Genomic DNA, 22,396 nt, shown 5'->3' with positions numbered 1-22,396 from the left:
CTCCATCATTGTCAAAGCACCACAGAGCAGCACAAACAGTAACTGATGTGAATCCAATCCCATACAATCATTACGCTCAAAGGATTATTAGTCATAAATATAAGGCCATGGGTGAGATACTTACACCTGCATGGATTATGCACTTCCTATACAACCATCTGGTTTGCAAGCCAAGAGACTGGAGGCTGACAAACAAAACCAGTGAACTGATTTAGAACAACACATTTTAAAAAGACCCAGTACTTTACACTCCCACACTCGGTGCATTGTGTTATCATGGAAAAGGAAAACTGAAGAGGCCCAGTGACAAGTTTGATAAAGGGGTTGCAAAAAGGGCATGAAGCAAAAAGGGCTGATTTTACTGATCACCTGTCACTGTGATCAAAGTAGGTTTGCAGGACAGGGGAATAAGAGTTGTGCGTGTAAGCCACAACACTGATGGAAAGACAGGGGAAAAGAAAGTGAAAGTCAGCTCATGCGAGTGAGCAGGAACTGGTCTGATGCCGTCCTAAGGCGATCGTTTCCCCTGTTATCATTTAGCCGTTTTACAAAGTGGCGTTAGGTGGGCGATATGAGAGGATTAGGCCCCGGTCCTGCCTGACGAGTCTTTAATTAACAGGCTTAAAATAAATGCTCTGCTCCCTATAATTGGATCAGAAGGAGAGATCTGCTATCAGCTAATTGGCTTCCTCGCACATGCCTCTAGGTAGATGATTTAAAAGCGAGGAGTTCTGCCAGGCGTGGAGGAGTCCTGGTGTAGGTGTTTCTTGTGGTGTTTTCCAAGAAACTTTTCTTGGAGCCTTAAAAAGTCTTAAGTCTTGGAGATATTTGGCAATTTAAAGTGACTGCAAACAGCCTTCATTTTGGGTCGATGATGATTTTATATTCCTGCAACACTTACTGCTCCAGATCTTGTCAAAATATCAGAGTTTTCAGTTAATATCCTGTTGCCCAAAAGTTATCCTACTGTGTTGCCAGGGGGAAAAAATCCTACAATTACAGTTCTGGTGCTTCAGTGATCTAAAATTAATATTCACAATAGTCCTGTGCAACAAATCAGTCTCAATAATTGTTGTTATATAATTTACTTTAATAGAAGTAAAACACAAGTTCAATAAATATCTATCTCTGCTTATGTATTGTGGAACCATAGCGAGAGATTCAACAACAGATTATTTAGTAATTTTCCATCCATTACGTGTGTAAAACCACAATTGACTGGTGTCTTCAACAAGGAGGAGCCACTTTAATCTTCTTTAATCTTGAAAGAAATTATTTTTCACCATATCTCCCAACTTAATTCCTCCCCAGGTTTTATTCCTTTTCCGTAACAACAAAGCTAACATGACAGCACACCTGCCATTCACGGTACAATGATGGAGAGCTAAGCTGTGGGCTACAGATCTGGTTTCATTCTAAATAATAATTTGTTGTATTGAGCTTTCCATGTCTGTCTGCGCTGTCAAGGCTAGTGGAGCTTCGTCATAGAGCTGCTCAATTAAATGGGAATGCATAAATGCTTGAGCTGCCGAGGTAAAGCAATTCATTACAGCATGAATGTAACATCACTGACACACATTTGATTATCATCATAGTTTTTCACATGTTATTGAGGACGGTAGCTGCACAACTGCTGCAACGTTACTCCAGAACAGAGAGGAAATAGTTTTGAAAATCCAAAACAGTGATAGCAGATGGAAAATGTATGAGTTGTTACTAGGGATTCACCGATATGGAAATTCTTGGCTGATACCGATACCGATATTTAAAATAACAATCTGGCCGATAGCCGATACCGATATTTGTTTATTTTCTTTTTGTTGTTATTCATTCACCCTTTTGTGCCAGAAAAATAATTAAATCATTATTAAAAAAGCACTATTCATCACTCTTATCTTTTAATGAGCACAAATTGAATCAGATTTATGAAACAATCTTTGATTTAACTAAACTTTATTTCACAGAGACATATTATGCCCATTTTACCGCAAGTTGAAATGGTTCCTTGGGATCTTAATGAAATGTCTGTAACATATTTTGGTCAAAATACCACAAGGATAATTTAAAACAGCACCTTTTTACCCTGTCTAAAACAGCCCTGTTAAAGTATCATTATAGAGAACGCTCTTCTCATTGATTTACGGTAGCAGTATTGCCCGTTTATTAGAGGTGTTACGGCTTCTGTGTGTATGACGTATGTTGTCAGTTCCCTTGTTACCTGTGCATGAGACGGATGAATAGAGCCGGTGCACATGAGAATAAAGTACTTAAACAGACGCTACGCTCATACCTTTTACACCAAGTTACACTGCGTGAGTCAAGATAACTTAACAAGCCCTCCTCAGTTTGACCTGTTTTGAGTGTCGGCCAGAAATCACATCGCGTCAACACCCACCGTGGCCCTTCGCGATGCTTGTTTTAATTAAACAGTCGGATTCCCCTGGTCCGCACCAGTTCTCAGTCAGCTGCTAGGCGCCAGCCGGAGGGTTCCCCCAGCGGTCGCCGTAGCTGAGGTGATCCGCAAGAAGGGCCCGACACGCGTCCAGAGTGGCCAGTCCCCTCCCCACCTTCCGCGCCGGCGCCGTGAGGTGCCACCGGATGAGGACCTCCCGGTGCCGCACACTGAGCCTCCGGCGGCGCGGAGAGGAGGGCGACGGAGCGACTGCTCCCCCAGCCGCGGCACGTGCCCAGCGGTTTTACCACAAATATGAACATCGGCCAATGATATCGGTGAAAGTCAAGTTTATTACCGATAAGCCGATATCAGTAAACGAGGCGAATATCGGCCGCTACCGATGTTCGGCCGATATATCGGTGCATCCCTAGTTGTTACTCTCCAACTCCAGTTGTTCAGAAAAAAAAATGATTTGTTTAATGATTTAAAATGAGGCCATTTTTTCTCAATGGAACAGCATGGCCCAGTGAACTGTGAGAGTATCAAATGTTTAAGTGGTTAATATGTGTGTCCCCTCTCTACACATCACAAACAAAGCCACACCCAGTGATAATGGAGCTATCCATGCAGTGAGGAACTAAGTTAGAGCTCGGCTGACTGGTGCCACAGCATCATTTATATTTACAAGTGCTCCTTCATGATTTATCACTGTGTGTTGTCCCTTTATCTTTTAATGTGTGAATCTAAATCTAAGTCATCTGCTTGAGCTCAACATCTGACATGTGTTTGGGTGAATGCTGACACACACACACACACGCACACACGTTTGTGCAGCTATAGGGCACACTAACTTTAATATTACCAGTACATGACTAACCGTTACATTGACCTAACCACAATTCACATCTTACCCCTACGCTTCACCAGGATGTGGGCTTTGTTCCCTATATGCTCGACTGGTCCTGACAAGGTCAGTGTTTATACAGTACTAGAAAAGGCCCTAAGGAAAAGTCTAAACAGGGTTGGAAATCAAAATCCTCCAAGGTTGGTAACTACTGGTCACACATGCAAATATATCAGTGCCAAACCTTTGGCTTCAGGTTCACTTTCAATCTGTGGAGTCAGAAGCCGAGTAAAACATTTGCTTCCTGTAAGACAGAGAGTTCCACTTTGCTGGTAATATTCGCTTTGCATTGACGTACGTGTGACCATACCCTTAGGTTAAGTCAAAATGTAGGCTTTATTTAGAAGGAGAGGATTACGACACTGGAACCTGAAGCAAATGTTTGAAAACAACTCTGTTTTAAGGGTGGGGGGGGGGGGGGGGGGGGGGGTGACATCATCGCGACGCACGGATGCATTTCAAAGCAGACGGATGCTCCGTGCTGGACTTCTTTTGTGACCCCATGCTAAGCTCACCAGCCCACACTGTGGCTGTCTCTCACCCTCGATGACATGTATTAAGCACTGAGACTGTTATTTTGTGTTAAATTATTGTAGTTTGGTTTTTGTTTATTGAGGGATTTTGTGAAGTGCATTTTGTAAGAGTTTTACAGGAAAAAAGCCTCAGTTCTGAATCCTTTTAGGCACCGGTATGGTTTTAAAAGTATCTATTTGGCAAAGTTATTGGAAAAACCCAGACGATATCAGACCCTGCACAAAGACAAGTACACACACACACAGACACATACACACACACACACAGTCATTTCTTAACTCGTGTTTCTGTTCAGCTTTGGAACATCTGTGTGATATAATATATATATTAATATGGCAAATTATCTGACTCATGAGACACACTTATTGATATGCTGGCACCAAATATAGATATCTAGTCATTTAGTTTATATATATAGAGAGAGAGAGAGAGAGAGAGATAGATATATATATATATATAAATAGATATAGTGAGGACTTTGCCAGTTTATGTATATTTGACATTGAAACGACAGCACATGGGGACAGTGACCAGTTACTGTGTGTTTGTTTAAATCTACAGAGGCACCAAGATTGGGAAAAAAATGTACATTGATTCATTGAAGTTTGTGTCAAACTCTGTGAGACTGACACCAAATTGCAGTGAATAGAAAATACGCAAATCCTGCACTTTACCTCTTCAGGGGCATTTTGTATTGAGGCACCATGAGGTTTACGACGCTGTTGCCCTATATGGATTATCGCAAAATCAATGTATCATGTATTGCGTATCGGTGATTCCAAGCCCTTATGTCTCTGTATTTAAATGGAGCGCAGAGCCGGAGGCTCAGAGAAGCGCGTGGTGGGGAATGTGTTCGTCTCTCACCTGAACGGCTTGAACGTCACGAGACATCTTCTGACCATTATTTTGCCGTCGGTGCAGCCAGGAATCATTTCCCAAAACCTCGCACGCCTGACATCGCTGTTGACCTCCCGACCTGCAACTTCAGGTGTCCGAACATGTCCTGTTCCTCCTCAGCCGCGTCCCATCCAGCGGTGAACAGCGGCGGCGTGAGGCGGTTGTTTGAGACCAAACCGGCGCTCACGGGTGCTCCTTCACGCCTCCGGGAGAAAAGATGGGAAGTTTAATTCAGCAAGTCTCCTTTGCTCTGTGTGGAAATGTCCCTTTACAGCGTAAATCCCCTGGTTCCGGGAGAACGCCTCGCAGCAGCTCGTGCCTGGAGTCAAGGAGTCATATCCCGCGCGAGGTGTGCGCACTAAAAGATGGCGTCACGATGTGAATGAAAGTGCGAGTCGTTGGAAAGTCGTCGTCCGTCCTGTCTGTGCGTGGAGCGGAGAGCGAGGAGCCGGATCCACGGAGACGTCAACTTCACTGTGAAGCCAGTGAGAGTGCGTCCACTCAGCCGCGGGTCCCCGTCACTTCTCCAGACGGAAAGTTGAAACAGTCGGGTCTTCCACTTCCTGTCGACCCCTTCAAAGTAATACGGCTGCTTCTCCATCACTGGCAGCAATCATGTCAACCGTTTAGGCTGTATTTAATTCCCCATATCTGTGTAATAATAACAACAACAACAATAACAATAATAATCATACTCATCATTTCTTTTTTGTCCCTACCGACACATGTAAACCGTCCTTGGGTCTCTTGAAAGGCACTATATAAATTCAAGTGATTATTATCATCACCACCATCAAGACGAAATTATTGAATTAATTAAAAACGTCCCCAAAAAACGGATGGTTGACATTCACTGAAAATAAATACAAATGTCTTTCTGACGAAAAATATTACATTTAGCACATTAAGATACAGTCATTGATCCCAAACACATGCACAGTCACACTACATGCAGATGAGGGAAATCCGTCCTCTGCTTTTGACCCATCTGGCGAACATGGCAGAGCAGTGGGCAGCCCAGGGGCGCCCGGGGAGCAGGTGTTGGGGGAGTAAGGTGCCTTGCTCAGGGGCACATAGACAGTTGGGGATAGGGAGAGTGCTCTCTGGACCAGATCCAGGTGTTGTCCATCCAGGTTTTTTTTTTTTTTATTGTCACTGCGAGGAGTCGAACCAGAGACCTTCCAGTTCGATGTCTGTAGCTTTCTGCCCATTGTCCAATTTTTCTGCCACTAGTCCACCGGCTCTCCTTATTATTTGTAAGTGTCACACTTAAGTCGCAAGTGACAAACATTGGCACATTAAACCAGGTACTATACTACTATACAAATTATTATTATTATCATTATGTATTAATTTTTCATGTAGTTCTGATCTTACCGACTATTGTAATCATTGCATTATGATTTATTTCATTTTGGTTTTCCTCTTTTCTTATTTGTATCTTTTGTATTCTTGTATTTCTCGTCTAATACTGTAAAATCGTCAAATTGTTTTAGTTTTGTCCTATGGTTTGCCTCTTTAATTATTTCATATAATTTCGTATTTTGTCTCCAATGTTTTTTCATTTTAAAGTTATTATAGAGATAGAAAATGTCTTTTTTATTGTTGTTGAGTAGCATAAAATTGAAGTCCACAGTTAGCTGGTGTAGTGACATATCTTGGGTTTTCTGTTTTGTCTTTACCACGGGAGGAAAATGTACAAAGCTTGACTAAATTAGTTCATTGGTTTGAAAAGAAAAGCTTTTGTCCTCCATATTAACCACAGAGCCTATAGACTACAGCACTTAAACCACTGCTGAGTGCGAGCATTGTGTTCTTTTACTTGGGCAGCAGATTCCTATCATTTCCTACACAGCTGTATCTTCTTCTGGCGGACTTGACTGTGGTCTGTACGATAATAGAAAGATGTAATGGTGTGAAGCCTCTGCAGCCTCAGTCGCATCTGCACGGCGCCATCTGCGGCTTTTTAAGTTCACTGTTGTGACACCAAAGCACTCAGAACCTCAACCCTCATTGTTCCGCCTCAGAACTATGAATAAAACAATGACCAGTTTACTATGACCTACTTTTCCTCCACGCCGCCTTTAAAAGGAACATTGATTTATCGTGCCCTGAACTATAGAAACATTGGTGGTGGGCTACCCAATCATTAGAAAACTAGAAAATGATTTGTTTATTAGTTTAATCTCACTCTGCGGATTGACATGAGTGTCTGTACACAGAGTAGATTTTTCAATCCACACAGTTCCATCTGAATATAATGAACCCATGCGGTTATTTATGAGATTATCTTTGCGTCTTTTTGCTCATGAGGATCTATACTGAGATTGTGTGTCCATGTGATGGTCACAGTGTTGAGCATCGCAGCAGAGCACTTCAGCACCACGGACAGCGAATGTGAACAGGATGCAACAGCGGTCCCCAGCGGCAGGCAATGCTACTGCAGCCACTTGAGTACTAGAGTCACAGAAACAGCAGTGGTGATGGTGGTAATCATTAGTAGTATTAACACTGTGTAGTATACAACCTTAAAATAATACAGGGAAGATTGCAGCACTGATTATTATGGGTCAAAAATGGGCTTAAACATTACTTAAAAATTGTATTTAGCCATAACATACAATTAATGACACTATAAAACTGAGCTACAGCCCTGGACAACCTTATTTGTTGAGTTTAATGATCAGCAGTCAGCTTTAGTTGTGGCACAGATTATACAATCTTTGTGGCCAGCAGAGCGTTGGGGCAGAACTGGAGGCAGAAGGGGGAGTTCCACAGGGAACCAGACCGAAGATGACAGTGAAATCTCAAACTGCCTTCATGCATCACTTTCCCCTGGTACATGTGGATATGACTGACAGCCCTGACGCCCAGGCCTGCTGTCCCTCTCCATGGGTTGTGTGAACAGTTCTGCACAGTGGTAGAAATCAGCGAAGTCTGAAAAGCATTCTGTCAGAGGCTGAGAATACCCACAGGCAGGATACTTTACCTCACTTCAGACTCTTACAAAGCAAATATAGATGTTATTACTCAGCTCCAGATTCTAAGGACTCATTTAAAAGATGTTATACTGTCTGTAGGATAGATGCATTTTCATAAACGACAAGAGCTGCCCACTGCAGCAGTGGAGTGTAGCCTATTATTTCAGTGGAAGAGGTATTAAGTCCAGTTCTACAGCTCTAGAGCGGAGGAAGTGTCCCAGGTCCTGTCACAGATATAATATGTAGCTTTTTGTTTTGCTGGTCTGGTCTTCTTTCCCCTCAGCTGGTTAAGTTCGCTCTGCAGTGCTTGTCGCTATTCCTAATGAGCTGTCTACCTTCAATCAGCATCTCGCCCGAGGGTGAGCTAACCACAATCTGTAAATCCACCCACAGGCACAGACGAAGGAGGCGATGTGTTATAAAAAAAAAGGCGGACCTGATGTTCACTGCGATTATGACATAATCTTTCATGCCGCACATTTGGTGCAGTTTGACTTTCTTTTTGTGTTGCTTTGTCCTTTGTCTTCTTCTTCTTCTTTATAAGTTACCCTCCCATCTGTCTTATTGGTGGCCTCAGCAAATGATAGATACCCTATTGCTTTGATGATTTAAAGACATTTGCAGGGCAGGGGGTTAGAGCATGAAAAGAAGTGTATATTTATTAGTTATCATGTGTTATCTTTGCATAATATAGCTTTACATGAGAATACAGCAGTAGGTACAGAAGCTGTTTCAGATAAGCCCCAAAACTAACAGTTTTCTGCAGGACCTTAAACTTTGTTGAATCACTGTAACTGTATTAATCAAATATATGTGGATTTTTTTTGCATCTGTCAGCTAATCAATATCTGGTCAATCTCTTTCCCTGCCCAAAATGCATCAATGCACGGTTTCTGGGATAATCCAACATAAAAGACCATTGTGTCCTTACAAGATGGTGGAAACCCATCAATAATAATATAATAAATGTATTTTTCCTCTCTGATGTTGCCCTGCATGTGTGACCATGTTTCCATGATATCCACAAGGAAAGAAATATTGGCAACAAAATATATATTTTTTAATATGATAAATTAATTGAAGGAATTATATGAAGGAATATCATTTTTTGAAAGATAAGCCACTTTCAACATATGCCAGTATACAAATAGGGCATCACTGTGGTATAAAAGAGCCTGAACACCATCACACACTAAGACAAACCCACACATAAAGAGACACTGAGCAAGTGAAATATGGATCAAGAGGAAGTGTTTCTTACATGTGGAATGCTTAACACATTTTCTTCCAGGATGGATGACAGAACTAGAAAAGAAGCACAATCTGTTTTTCAAAGGACAGGGACAAAGAGAGGAGAGCATACAGGCACATTTGTTTTTAATGTTTCAAGGGAACTTCTTTTATCTGGTCCAAAAAGTTGTTATCAGATTTCAGTCGCAACAAACTCTCTCACCAACAGGGAGAATGACTTTGAGAATAACAGCGCTGGAACACAAACAAGCCTTAAACAGATGCATGGTGGGAGTTAGTCATTGGTCATGTGCAGAACTGCAATCAAGCTTATGGCGTACAAAGGAAAAGCACATCACAATACATTTCATTACGAAAATAAAAGCTATAAAATGATAGGATCAAAATCAAGTTTATTGCTGAGTAGATTTTCACAAAGAGGAAAATGTTGGTGCATAACACTGAAGTCGAAAGTGAGGGGAAAGATGAGGCAAATTAATGGGCAAGTAGTGTGAGTATAGTATAGTATAGGGAAATTGGAGAATCGTGTCTACTTGCTTTCACGGAAACATGGCTCAACGACTCAGACCGGGACGAGGACTTGACACTAACTGGGTTTGGAAGCCCAATTCGTCTAGACAGGTCACCGGAGACAACTGGGAAAAGCCGTCGAGGAGGAGTGTGTTTCTACGTCAACAAGAGGTACTGCAACACCGTTAAAATCAGGGAGAGGATATGTACCGCTGACTTAGAACTGCTTTCGATCTCACTCCGCCCGTTCTATCTCCCTCGGGAGTTTCAACAACTATTCTACACGGTTGTCTACATTCAACCGCGAGCCAACGCGTCAGCTGCTGCCCAGCTGATCGCTGACACAACACACAAACTGGACGAAATTTGCCCCGACGCACCCAAATTCATCCTGGGGGATTTTAATAAATGTGACTTGGGTAGAACTTTGAGAACATATGAACAATATGTAACTTGCAGCACAACACAGAAAAACACCACTATTGACCTTTGCTATGGCTCAATAGGTGGAGCTTACCGTTCCATACCCATGCCTGCCCTAGGGGCCTCTTATCACAACAGTGTTTACCTCATGCCAGTGTATAAACCGTCCTTCATGCGCTTAGAACACAAGGAGAGAACGGTGAAAATGTGGTCGGAGGACAGTATTTCCTCTCTCCAAGCATGTTTTGAGTGCACTGACTGGGACTGTTTCCAGGATAGCACAGATAATATTGACGAACTAGCAGATACTGTTTCATCATATATTACATTCTGTGTCGACTCAGTCATCCCAACCAGGATCTCTGTCCATTACCCAAATAATAAACCATGGGTTACTAAAGAACTTAAATCAGTGATAAATAAGAAAAAGAGGACATTTTACACTGGGGACCCTTGGGAGAAAAAAGCTGTCTCCAAGGAAGTGAAAAAAGAGATTAGGAAGGCCAAAATGAAATATAGAGAGAAGGTTGAAGAACGGTATAGTGGGGGGGATCTTAGAGCTGCATGGAGGGGAATTAAGTCAATGGCATCCATAAATCAGTGTTCTAGTGAATCCAGGCAGCCAATAACTGTTAAAGGTATTGATGTCCCTGATTTGTCAAATGCTTATAATATGTTTTACTCACGTTTTGAATCATCTGATTTCTCTGAGAACATTTCTATGTGGAGGGACTCTCTTGTCCCTCACAATGACATTGTGATAGCCCAGGAAGTAGTAACAACTCTGTTTAAGAGAGTTAATATTATGAAAGCTGCAGGCCCTGATGCTGTTTGCGGACGCACACTGCGTTACTGTGCTGACCAGCTCAGTGTGGTATTCACTCCACTCTTTAATATGTGTGCTAAGAAAGGCCAGATACCTCAGATATGGAAGAGGTCCACTATAATACCACTAGCGAAATCAAAAAATCCCCAAGAGCTAAAAGACTTCAGACCAGTAGCACTTACATCCTTAGTAATGAAGATTTTTGAGAAAATTATTAAGGATGAAATCATGTCTCAGGTCAGTGGTAAACTTGACCCATTGCAGTTTGCTTATCAAACTGGGAAAGGTGTAGATGATGCAAAACTCTTCCTTTTAGACACAATGTATAAACATTTAGAAAAGCCTGGATCTCATGCTAGATTGTTATTTGCAGACTTTTCTTCTGCTTTCAATAAGATGCAGCCACATATTTTAATTGAGAGACTAGCTGCTGAGTTTGAGTTACCCCATCAGATACTGTTGTTGCTTTTAAACTTCTTAACAGACAGAACTCAGAGGGTCTCTGTGAATGGACACTTGTCCCAGGCCATTACCTCGAATACTGGTTCACCTCAAGGGTGCGTACTCTCACCCCTGTTGTTCATTTTGTACACAGATAGCTGTAGGTCCTCTCAACAGGGAAGTTATCTAGCTAAATTCTCGGACGACACTGCGTTGCTGTCCCTTTTCCAAGGTCCACATTGCAGCCATGGCCTTGCTTTGACATCGTTTGTTAATTGGTGTGATAACAACTTCTTAGATCTAAATATAGAAAAAACAAAGGAGCTAGTCATAGATTTTAGGAAAGTGAAGGGAGCGCTCAAATCAAGTATCATCCATGGGGAGGAAGTCCAACTTGTGGACACCTACAAATATCTAGGCACAGTATTTGATAACCAGCTTAAATTCCATACAAATACAGAGGTAATTGTTAAAAAGGGACAACAAAGAGTTCACCTTTTGAGAATGCTGAACTCTTTCAGTGTCTCTAAAGTTATTTTGAGAATTTTTTACCAATCTTTCATTGAGAGTCTTTTAACTTTTTCCTTTATATGCTGGACTAACAGTCTGTCAGTTAAAGACATGAATAGTTTAAATAAAATTGTGAAGATCTGCTCTAAGATCACTGGCATCCAGCTCAAGAGCATAAGTTCATTGTGGAACAAACAAGCAGTCCAGAAAGCCAAATGCATTATCAGTCAGCCTGACCATGTCCTCAGTAAAGAATTTAAACTAATGCCTTCAGGGCGGCGCTACTGTTCAATCAGGACAAGAACAATGAGGTACTCCCACTCTTTTATCCCTGCAACCATCAGGTTACTAAATGATGACAAAAGTAAGGAGTAGGTGGAGAGCACACCAGTGTTGCTGGGTGTTTCCGGGGGCAGGGTGGTTGTTACTGACGGGCTGAAATGAATTGTGAGTTAAATGTGTGTGTTGGACTGCCTTTGATATATGTTTTTGTCTACCTCCTATTGCTATTTATTGTATTTATTAAGTAATCTATTATGTGAGACTGGAAACTGTGAACGAAATTGCCCATTTTGGGATAAATAAAGTTTTCTAATCTAATCTAATCTAATCTAGTAACAATCAGATTTACTGGTCAAGAGTACACATGCCAGGAATTTGAGTCTGTACAACAAGTACACTAAGTACATTTAGATATAAATCCATACAATAACATAAAATATAAATTAAATATAAATTAAAATACATATATACATATATGTGCAACACATCACCAGGAAAAGTTCTTAATAAGATGTTACAGCTATTATAATAATTTGAATATAAAAATAAAAATGGACATTATTTAAAATCTTCTCCTTAGTATGACTGTAATATTTAGCTTACTGGTTTTATTGAGAACGTGCCAATATTTTTCTTTTTACTGAGGGAGCTGCATGATCTTCCAAAGGTGGTGGTATTGGTAGGATTTTGTTTACGTGCACATATGGTGTTGGTAAATGGTTTTGTATTTATATAGAGCTTTTCTAGTCTTGATGACCACTCAAAGTGCTTTACAGTACAGTTTTACATTCACACATTCACACAAACATTCATACAGTGCATCTATTCGCAGCACTTTGTTATTCTATGGGGGGCCATTCAGGGTTCAGCATCTGGCCGAAGGACACTTCGGCATGCAGATGGGTCAGACTGGGGATCGCGCTCCCAATCTTCAGGTTGGAGGACGAACACTCTACCCCTCAGCCACAGCCGCACATATGGACTGATATATGCAACAGGCGGACTAAGCAGATGGAAGTCTGATTCCTCTGGACTGAAGACTGAGCAGACGTGGATGATTGGTACTGATAATCTTGGGCTGTGTGAGGGTTAAGCAACTTGTCTTCTTTCCAAATGTCAATGAACAGCGCACGGGATCAACTCCAGCATGTTGATCTTTACATGTTATATAATCTAAGGCAAAATTCACAGGGGAAACAAAAAAGTGATGCAAGATAACAAAACCAATCATTACTCAAGAGTTTTATTCACGATCAAATATTTCTCAATTCATTGCAGCCTCACTTGCAACAATTCACAAAAAAATGTAAATTGAAACATGAAGAATATATATATATTTTTTTATTCAGATTCAGATTATATAAATAGTGATACCAAAATACCTATGAGCCTATGGATTTATATATGCAGTGATCTAAAAGAAACCTGGGAATATATGATGTTAAACTACACTTCTGCTTGATTGTCCTTCTTGTTACATTATGATTTTGAAATAGTCTATATCTGAAAGTATCTTCTACTCAATGGGTTTCCTCTAACAGTGGTGTAACAGACATCATATGGATAAGGCTAATGGTCGAGCATTGTGAGTCGATGGGGAAGTTGTTTATCTGGACAGCAGCATTAATTGATTTTCTCTTTCTGGAGCCGGCAAAGGTCAAAGTCACTTTCTTATTTCTAAATCCATCTTGTTGGGACGACGTGGACGAGTCAGCCAAACAAAGTGTGATTCCAGTCAAGTGATTTATGCATGATGAGGGTACGTCGCTCTCACAGGAGGAGTCGAGATGAGGACAACCGACTGAGACCAAACTCCAAACTCTGATCACGTACACAAATTACATATCAGTGTCACGCACCCGTGGCAGCCGGTCTAATTTAATTTTCTCTGGCAGAGAGGTGACACTGCAGAGGAGGAAAACCCGTGTTACTGTCGCAATCAAAGAGGAGACCAAAAGTAGCAGATGGCAAAAACGAGACAACACCCCATGGCCTCAGTTAGAATTAGACAAGTAAACATTGTGAGCATTTTAGCAAACAGATATATGATCCTGTCCCCATGTCTGAACAACTACAGTAGATCTGCTGGATTAACTAAAAGAAAAATACGAGTTCATATTTCGAATTCTATTGCACTACAGAGCAGAACCAGATCAACTATTTCATATTTGGTGTTTTTATCTACCTTACTGCAGTGAAGCAGAACAAGCCTTATACCTACAATAATCAACTCATTCAAAGCAGCACTGTTATCTGCCCTCTGTGATTCACTTAACGCTTTATTCCAATAGTATAATTAAATTATATTGTATTTATCCATCCCTACTGTTCAAATTAAAGGATATGATCAGATTTTACAAGTGGTAGTGATGTGATACCTTCATTAATAAAATCAAGTCCATTCTCGATTTGAAAAGCGCAGCCAAAGATAATTTGCGGCTTCAGCAGTCTAAAAGGTTCCACTCCAAAGTCCGTCCTCTCAGTGGGACATTCCCTCTGTGTGTGTCCTTGCACGGCTTTGGTGGAGGGACACACCCTGGTAGCTGTTTGGGCCGTAGGTTTGTTGCTGGGACAAAACACTGGCAATAGACCAACACAATTAGCAGGATGAACATTTCAATTTAGCTCAATTCAATTTGGCTTGGACCTCAGACTGCTGAAACTTCATTTGAACCACACACTCCTAGAACAGAATGACATAAAAACGCCCAAGTGGTCCTTTAAAAACACGTATGCATTTAAAAGAAGGCAGCAATAATCAATATTTTTTTTATTACCTTTTAATGAAGCAATTTATATGCAGCGTGTCAGCTGGGTTTGGCTCCAGCTCTAGATGATGGGTGGATGGATGGATGGATGAGTAGATGGATGGATGGATGGATGGATGGGAGGGTGGATGGATGGATGGATAATAAAGGGCAGTTGTTGGCTTTTGATATTCCAGGTTTAAAGACCCTGAACTGAGGGTTTTCTACATGGCCCAGTTCTCACCAGTTGATGAAACAACACAACGCTGGACTTGTATATGTTGCTGTTATTTATTACAAGTGGCAGCACAGTCTTCTCTTGTCGGTCATCTGGTCTACAACACAAATCCATCACATCTCAGGGGAATAGACTCCTGTGGTACTGTTCAATCAAAGCTGAAAACTGCTGTTGACTGACAGTTACATTTCAGCTGCAGGATTGATTTGAGCCCGATTCTGTGATTCTGCTGCACAAAGATTTACAATCGATAAAACAAAAGAGAGAAAAGCTCACAAGGCAATGAAATAAGCTTCTCTTGTTAATTTAGACCCCCCCCCCCCCCACGTTTTTGTCTCATATGCTCAGTCCCTTCGTCCTGCTCTCCCTGGTCCCCGAACAAAGACAGGCTAATTGGGTGTCTAGACTCGGTCACAAAAAGCAAACAAAAAACAATCCATTACCTCTGAACTGTAATTGAAAACAGAGCCGGGAGTTAATTACTTATCGTTAATCATCCCATTCACCTCTAGCTACCTGTAGGCTTGATAGTTTTTTCACTCCAACAACTTTTGTTTATACCAATTACAAACCTCCCTCTGGATCAGATGGATGGGAAACAGTTGAAAGCAGGGATGAAGACAAAGCAGACAAATGAAGGGATGACAGAAATCGATGGAGGAATAGAGAATGGACATGAGGAGAGAACATAACAATAAGGGAGATTGATTTATCTGTAATGAATTTGGAAAATGGCTCGGAGGAGTGATTTGTCCCGGTCACGTCCGGGTTGATTGTGTGCCGTTTTGCGAGGCGGTTGAAAAGCGATGGAGGAACGTGATGCTGATTGACAGCGCAGGTCGACATGAGAAAGACAATTTGCATTTTCATTGCATCTGAGATTGACTTCGCTGTGCCTTTGTGGTTTCACACGCACCTACCCACCACACACACAAACACGCACACAGCCATATGAACATGCAAACATCAAGGTGCTGTCTCAGTGCAGAGCCTCAGTAGCTCCGCACATCGTGAGTGACAGTCACATTGTGGCTCCCTGTGAGTCTGTGTGGGATTTGGAAATAGAACCAAAAGAACTGCTCTCAAAATAGAGCAACTGAGCCCAAATTATTTGCCCTGAACGAACCCTTATGTTGACAAGAAAGTATTATTTCAACATTAGATAATGTGTAAAGCTTTGTGGTAAAATGAGGGGGAACAAAATTCTCTAGAATTCTACATACATAAGCCATTAGAACTTGAGGAGATTAGATTAAGTTTTAAGTACACAGGGACAACAATATATACAAAATAATTTTTGAAACCCAGATGTGCATCTACAGAAGCTTGACAGCAGTGAGAGTAGTAATGAGCAGTACCTGTGTAGGGAGAGCAATACAAATGATTAAACTGTGCCCACAGCTATTGAAATAAAAAGTTCTGGATAGAATTGATTTAATATAATAATAGATAATGACAGTTTACTGGGAACACCCTGGAGCCCTTGGTATGTCAACACACATTTAATTTGTCTCTGATTACTTTCACTCTGTACCTAGATATACCATTTATGTCATATCTTTAGTTGAACTGATTGAATTGGAAATGTCGGACATGAGTAGTATGGATTGTGAACACTAGTGGCGGCTGTTGCACAATCTCAAAGCTTCTGGTTGTGTGCATGCACAGACGTGTCACTTGAACTACAATGTTGATAGTTTAATGTGACTGCATTTGTAATCTTGGAAAAGTTGTGCAGTGTGATGAAGGCATTTACACACACACACACACACACACACACACACACACACACACACACACACACACACAGATTTTCTTCAGACGAACACTTTTGTCAGGCAGCTTGTTTTGACGGCAGCCTTTGGAATGAAAGGAGCAGTCATCAGAGTGGGATATCACTGAGCAACGCCAAAGGGGAAAGGCCTGCGGGGGCCGCTGAGAGCCCAAATGCTGACAATGTGACTGACAGACATACCATCCCATCCTGTGGCAGCGGGGCAAGGATAGAGTACACAGGGGTGACAAGATTCTCACAGCAATCTCCGGGAGACAGAAACGAGCTGATCCCTACATTTTGATCCAAACTGAATTATTCTGTCTGACTCTCTAACACCCTGGGCAGCAAGCAGCAGCAAAAACACACATACTGCCCTGACAGAGGAAACTGTTGGTAATACATGACATTTTGAAATTTCATTCCAAGTACTGTATATACTTTAACATAGAGGTAGAGCTTCTCATGTCTCCAATTTATTCTGACCTTTGTATGTCATAGAGTTCACTCAGTAGAGCACATACCTCCACCAAGGCCCGACAGTCCCCTAAATTCAATCAAGCTACAGCGACAGCTGTATTGCTGTGGCTTGTGGGACGTGGGTGGTGTAAGATGGAGGCGACATTGTTTTTCTATCAAGATCCATAAATGATTCCTATAAAATCTGCAAAATTGTCAAAAATGCTCTATGGTCCATATTTATGCCAAAAATGAATGGTTCCGTTCTTGCTGCATTTCTCATCCCTCCAGTGGCATTTAAGGAAATCAGTGTTTTTGCATAATCCTGTTGACAACCCAACCAACCAACCAATCAACCAACCAACCAACCAACCAACCAATGGACAGGCGCAAAATCCTTATTGCTAGATCATACAATAATATTTTCAACAGGGAGGCCAGGGAGGCCACAGTTTTGAGGAACACTTCACTCATACAACATGGACCCGGGCACAAATTTAGGTTTATTAAGTTATTGTCTTCCAATGATAATGCGGAAGTGGCCTCAACAGAGACCTAACTTTAACCCCCTCCAGCACTTTTGAAATGAACTGTAAAACTCACTGCGAGTCTAAACTCCAGCAGCAGGATCTCAAAACAGAATTGAATGCTGTCAGAGCAACATATCAAAGCCCTCAGATGTGAGGCCTCATGCATTATGTTCAGCTGTCCACTTGTGACCATGTTTAATATCAAATGACAGGATTAATTAGGTGGAAACTCATTAAACAGATGATGTGTGAAATGCAGAATTTGATACAGAAATTTAAACAGTCATTGCTCTTTGACAAGTCTGGCGACGAAAGGCCTATTTATGCTTCTCTGTTTTGACGGACACGGACAGATAGGACCGCCTTTTTCGCCGTGGCTCCACGGAGAGCTTTTCGTGCAGCTCTGATTTTTCTAACTACACGTCGGCATGGCGGAGAGCCTACGGATAGCTATTGGCTGGGATTGGTCCGCTAACTACAGTATTTCGGAACGACATCATTTACGGACCTCACACTTCCTGTTTCATTTCCTATATAACAATAAACCCAAACACAACTACGATTCTACGATTAATGTGACAAGTGTGTTAAGCCAGCGGAGTTGTCCGGCTGACGGTGGCTGGATAGAGCCCTGACGGCATGTGTGTACGGTCACATACGGTTATAACGAACTTTCATAACGGCGCTAGCGTCCTACACACCATGCTAACTGCGGTGGTAACTGTGAAAAAACCTGCTGTCACGACTTTAATTCCACGGCTATCATGACACTGTTTCTCAAACACCGACAGGTTAGAAGCAAACACTTGGTAGTAGTTAATATCGGGAGTCCCTGCTGACTGTGTGTGGAAGCTGGGGGGGAAGCTAGCTGCTTCCGTGTAGCTTCAAGCTGTTGAATTAGCAACACAGTTTGGAAACAAGAACGGGGGAAACGCTGCGCTAAGAAACAATAACATAAGCATTATGACCCGCTGGGTGTCACTTTATTTAATTGAGTTGCCATCGTACAATGGGTGTGTGAAAAGCCGGGAGCAGGTAAATAATGAACGTGGACTTCTTCGTGAGAACTCATGAGGTAGGCTTCTCTCTTTCTTAGTGTACAGTCCTCAGCAACACTTTCTTTGTAATTCAGTGGACTTCTGCGTGTTTTAACTTTATAATATGTCTCTTTAAGTTGAGATTCACTTCAGTGATTCCATGTGCTCATGTTGTTTCTCCTTCTGTTTTGCAGCGAACTCCCATCTCTCACAAAGTCATCGAGAAACGAAGACGGGACCGAATTATCCGCTGCCCAAATGAACTAGGGAAAACAGTACCGATGGCAATGGCAAAACAGGCATTGTAATGATATAATATTTGACTTATCATTTATACTATATTGATGCATTTTTACAACTGATCGATGGATGCCGTCTACTGATGGAAGGTTAATATTTGCAGTCGTTCATCTTGTAATGTTGAATTATTTCTTTACTGTTTTTTCTCTCCCTCTGGAAAACTGGAGAAAGCTGAGATCTTAGAAATGACAGTTCAATATCTGCGAGCGCTGCACACAGTGGATTTTCCCAGTGGGAGAGAAAAAGGTCAGTAAACTTTTTACGCAGCTCTTTTACTTTACGCATTAAACCACCAACTGAATTACTCTATTCTGGTTGTACACTAATATGTTGTTACTGGTATATTTGTGTAATTTTTTATTCTAATTATTGTTGAGTGAATTTTTAAGTGAGATATTCTAGATAGTCGACATTCTGTCCAGTTTTACGCACCAGAATCACACCATCAAAAACTTGACTTAAGATATCGACAGGGTTGTAATCGTTGTTTACTTTATTTAACTACAGGTGAACTTCTCGCTGAGTTTGCGAACTACTTCCACTACGGATACCACGAGTGCATGAAGAACCTGGTGCACTACCTGAACACAGAGGACAGAGCTGAAACCAAAGACATCAAGTACGCACGGATCCTCGCCTTCTTACAGTCCGAGTCCTGTGTGGTCACCGAGCCCGTATTCTATGGAGCCAGAACAGTCTCAAAATGTTAAGGCCAAGCTTCGGACACAGAGGCAGAGACAGAGGCTGAGGCAGAAGTAAAGTTAAATATGATTTATTGGAAGTCCAATAATAAGGGCAGGCAGGCAGGCAGGCAGGGGGGCAGGCAGGCAGGCAGGAAGGCAAGCAGGCAGGCAGGCAGGAAGGCAAGCAGGCAGGCAGGGGCTGGAGTCGGGGCAATAGTCCAGCTGCTGGTCCTGGGCAGGGAGACAGAGGAAGTCAGACAGGGAATGAACAGGACCTTTACGGAGATCTTAATATTTGGCTGCGACAACTGACTGTAACTTAGTCTATAGTCCGGCACCGACTGAGAGCAGGAGTGGAGCTTATAAAGGCAGCTGGTCAATCAAGGCCCCAACTCCAGCACACCAGGCCCTCATCAGTAATTACTGACGCCACCTGCACAAGCGAGAGAGAGGGAGAAAGAGAGAGAGAAACTAGAAGGCAGGTGAGGCAGGGGCCATGACACAAAAGGAATAAATGCACACAGAAATTAAAACATGCGCAAAAAAGATCCACAAATGTATTTGGGGATATATATATATGTGACTCAAAACACAAATAAATTTTCAATGCACACACATAAGAAAATTATTTTAAACGATATTTTATATGATATTAATGATCAAATATGCATCCCATACTTTGTATTCACCTTCTGTTGTCTTGGAGTTTTAATTTTAACACTTTTACCAACCACATTATTAAATGTCCCCCTCTGCCCATCCACTACAGCCTCACAAGCAGTCATAAAGGAAAAAAGAGAGGGGGGGGGGCTACGTATTCTCCACATAGGCTTGAGTGGAGAATACGTAATTTACCCTCGACACCCGACATTTAACGGAGCAAACAACGGAGAGCTTCTTCAACATGGATGACATTAAATTAATAATTGAAGTGGAGAACTACAGTGAGTGGATGGGAGCCAGCTGTTTTTTAAGGCTTGGCGCTGCGCTTCCGCATCCAGTGTGAACCCGGCGTAAAAACCTCCAGGCTGCCTGCGTGCATTTTAATGAGGCCGTGTGGAGGCTCACTCACGTGATTGGCTGTAAAGGAGTGAGACATCTGATTGGCTACAGACGATCCCCTCTTAGAAAAAACGCATTTGTGGACCAGAGTCACGTCAGGGGAGTCTCAAAAGTCTCACACACAAATGCAGCGAGGTTTACAAATTAAAAGCACTTTGTAAATGCAGGTCCAACAGTTTATATATGAATGTAACAAGCTCCAAATATGTATTTGATGAAGATTGCAAATACTTTTACATGCATATATTTGTGATTCTTTTTTCTATTTGTGTGCATCGGAAATATGTTTATGAATCTTATGTTTTACATGTGATTTTTTTTTACTTATATATGGAATGAAACATATTTGTGTGTGCATTGAAAATGTATTTGTGTTTTTAGTCACATATATATATATAAATCCCCAAATACATTTGAGGATCTTTTTTGCGCATGTATTCATTTCTGTGTGCATTCCTTTTGAGACTGTTCTGGCTCCATACATCCGACTCCGTGTACAAGCAGAGTCCACCGGGACACTTCTCCTGGCACAGCTCGGCACGCAGCCCGGCCATCACGTACCCAACAGAGCCGCTCTCTGCGCACTCACAGCAGCACGGTGGATACTTATCACCGTTGCAGGGACTCGATCACCACTATTTTAACTTCATCGGTCACACGCACGCCAACACGTTTAGTTTGCAGAGTGCGCAACACGCCATGTAAACACGTCTGCTATGTTTTGTTGGTCTTTCTATTTATGTAACTGTGAATGATGGAAACTGTTTCTGTACATGTTGTAAATAAATATTTCTGACTTAAATTCAGCTTATTTTGTCTCTATTTAAATTTGCTCAGATTAAATCTCAGTGCGTAAAGATCATCGAAGGTACAATTACAACATTGATGCCTTTCAGAAAGAATCCATTGCTCGAAAAAAAAAGAGGAGAGAGAAACTAGTGCTCATATTTAAACATCAGTGAATTCTTACTAATTTTGTGGAACCGTAAAGGAGATTAAAGTCTTTATCCTCGGCATTGCCCTCTATCGTATTATATAAATGAAAAAAACAATTGTGTTATAGATTATGCTTGTTTGGAGTGACTTCACAATAAGAAGGAAAATCATTTGAACAAGAGCTGGACTCTAACTTTATCCTAGAACCCCCAAAACACCCAGTTTTTGTGGTGTACTACCATCTATACTGAACATTTTATAAAGCTCAAAGACTATTATCTTTAGTCTGGCCCACAGACCTGCTTAAGGACTTATCTGTGGGTTTACTGAGTGACACAGAAGGTTCCAGGGTGGCAGATATGAGCCCCACTGGGCCACCCTCTACCACCTTAAACAAACTTAACACACTTACCAAAACCATTGATTCATCCAACACTCCCCCTTCCTGAAAATTTACATCAGATGTTTCATTCAAAAACAAGACAATTTGGTTTGTGATGGAGATAAATATTTGGATGAATATGTTCACACAAGCAATACAAGATAGTGTGATACTGAAATCTAAGCACATTTGGAGTTTCCAGGTTCTTTGAGAGTTACAGAAGAATGTGTCACAAACAGGATAAAACTTGCCGCCTCTGAACTTTAGCCAAGTTTGACTATTTCCATATATTTA

General features: G+C 41.6%; 2 protein-coding genes across 4 annotated transcripts in view; one reads left to right on the top strand and one right to left on the bottom strand.

Annotated features, from left to right (window-relative positions):
• The window catches only part of LOC128437299 (alpha-1,6-mannosylglycoprotein 6-beta-N-acetylglucosaminyltransferase B), a 106,910-nt gene extending 101,668 nt beyond the window's left edge, over positions 1–5,242 (bottom strand). For all 3 annotated transcript variants that reach the window (XM_053419390.1, XM_053419392.1, XM_053419391.1), the window contains exon 1: positions 4,698–5,242. In XM_053419390.1, coding sequence (XP_053275365.1) covers positions 4,698–4,765 — 68 coding nt within the window. In that variant the 5' untranslated portion in view covers positions 4,766–5,242. The remainder of the gene's footprint in view (positions 1–4,697) is intronic.
• A 4,269-nt stretch (positions 5,243–9,511) lies between these two features.
• On the top strand, positions 9,512–21,489 carry LOC128436194 (hairy and enhancer of split-related protein helt-like). Its single transcript, XM_053418010.1, has 8 exons — positions 9,512–9,643; positions 9,738–9,891; positions 9,979–10,094; positions 18,934–19,038; positions 19,189–19,285; positions 19,547–19,744; positions 20,982–20,991; positions 21,249–21,489. Exons 1-8 carry the CDS (start codon positions 9,512–9,514, stop codon positions 21,487–21,489), a joined length of 1,053 nt encoding a protein of 350 aa, XP_053273985.1.
• Positions 21,490–22,396: the final 907 nt, after the last annotated feature.

Source organism: Pleuronectes platessa, chromosome 3, assembly GCF_947347685.1.
Source record: "Pleuronectes platessa chromosome 3, fPlePla1.1, whole genome shotgun sequence".
Classification (NCBI taxonomy): domain Eukaryota; kingdom Metazoa; phylum Chordata; class Actinopteri; order Pleuronectiformes; family Pleuronectidae; genus Pleuronectes; species Pleuronectes platessa.
This window is presented reverse-complemented; position numbering and strand designations above follow the sequence as displayed.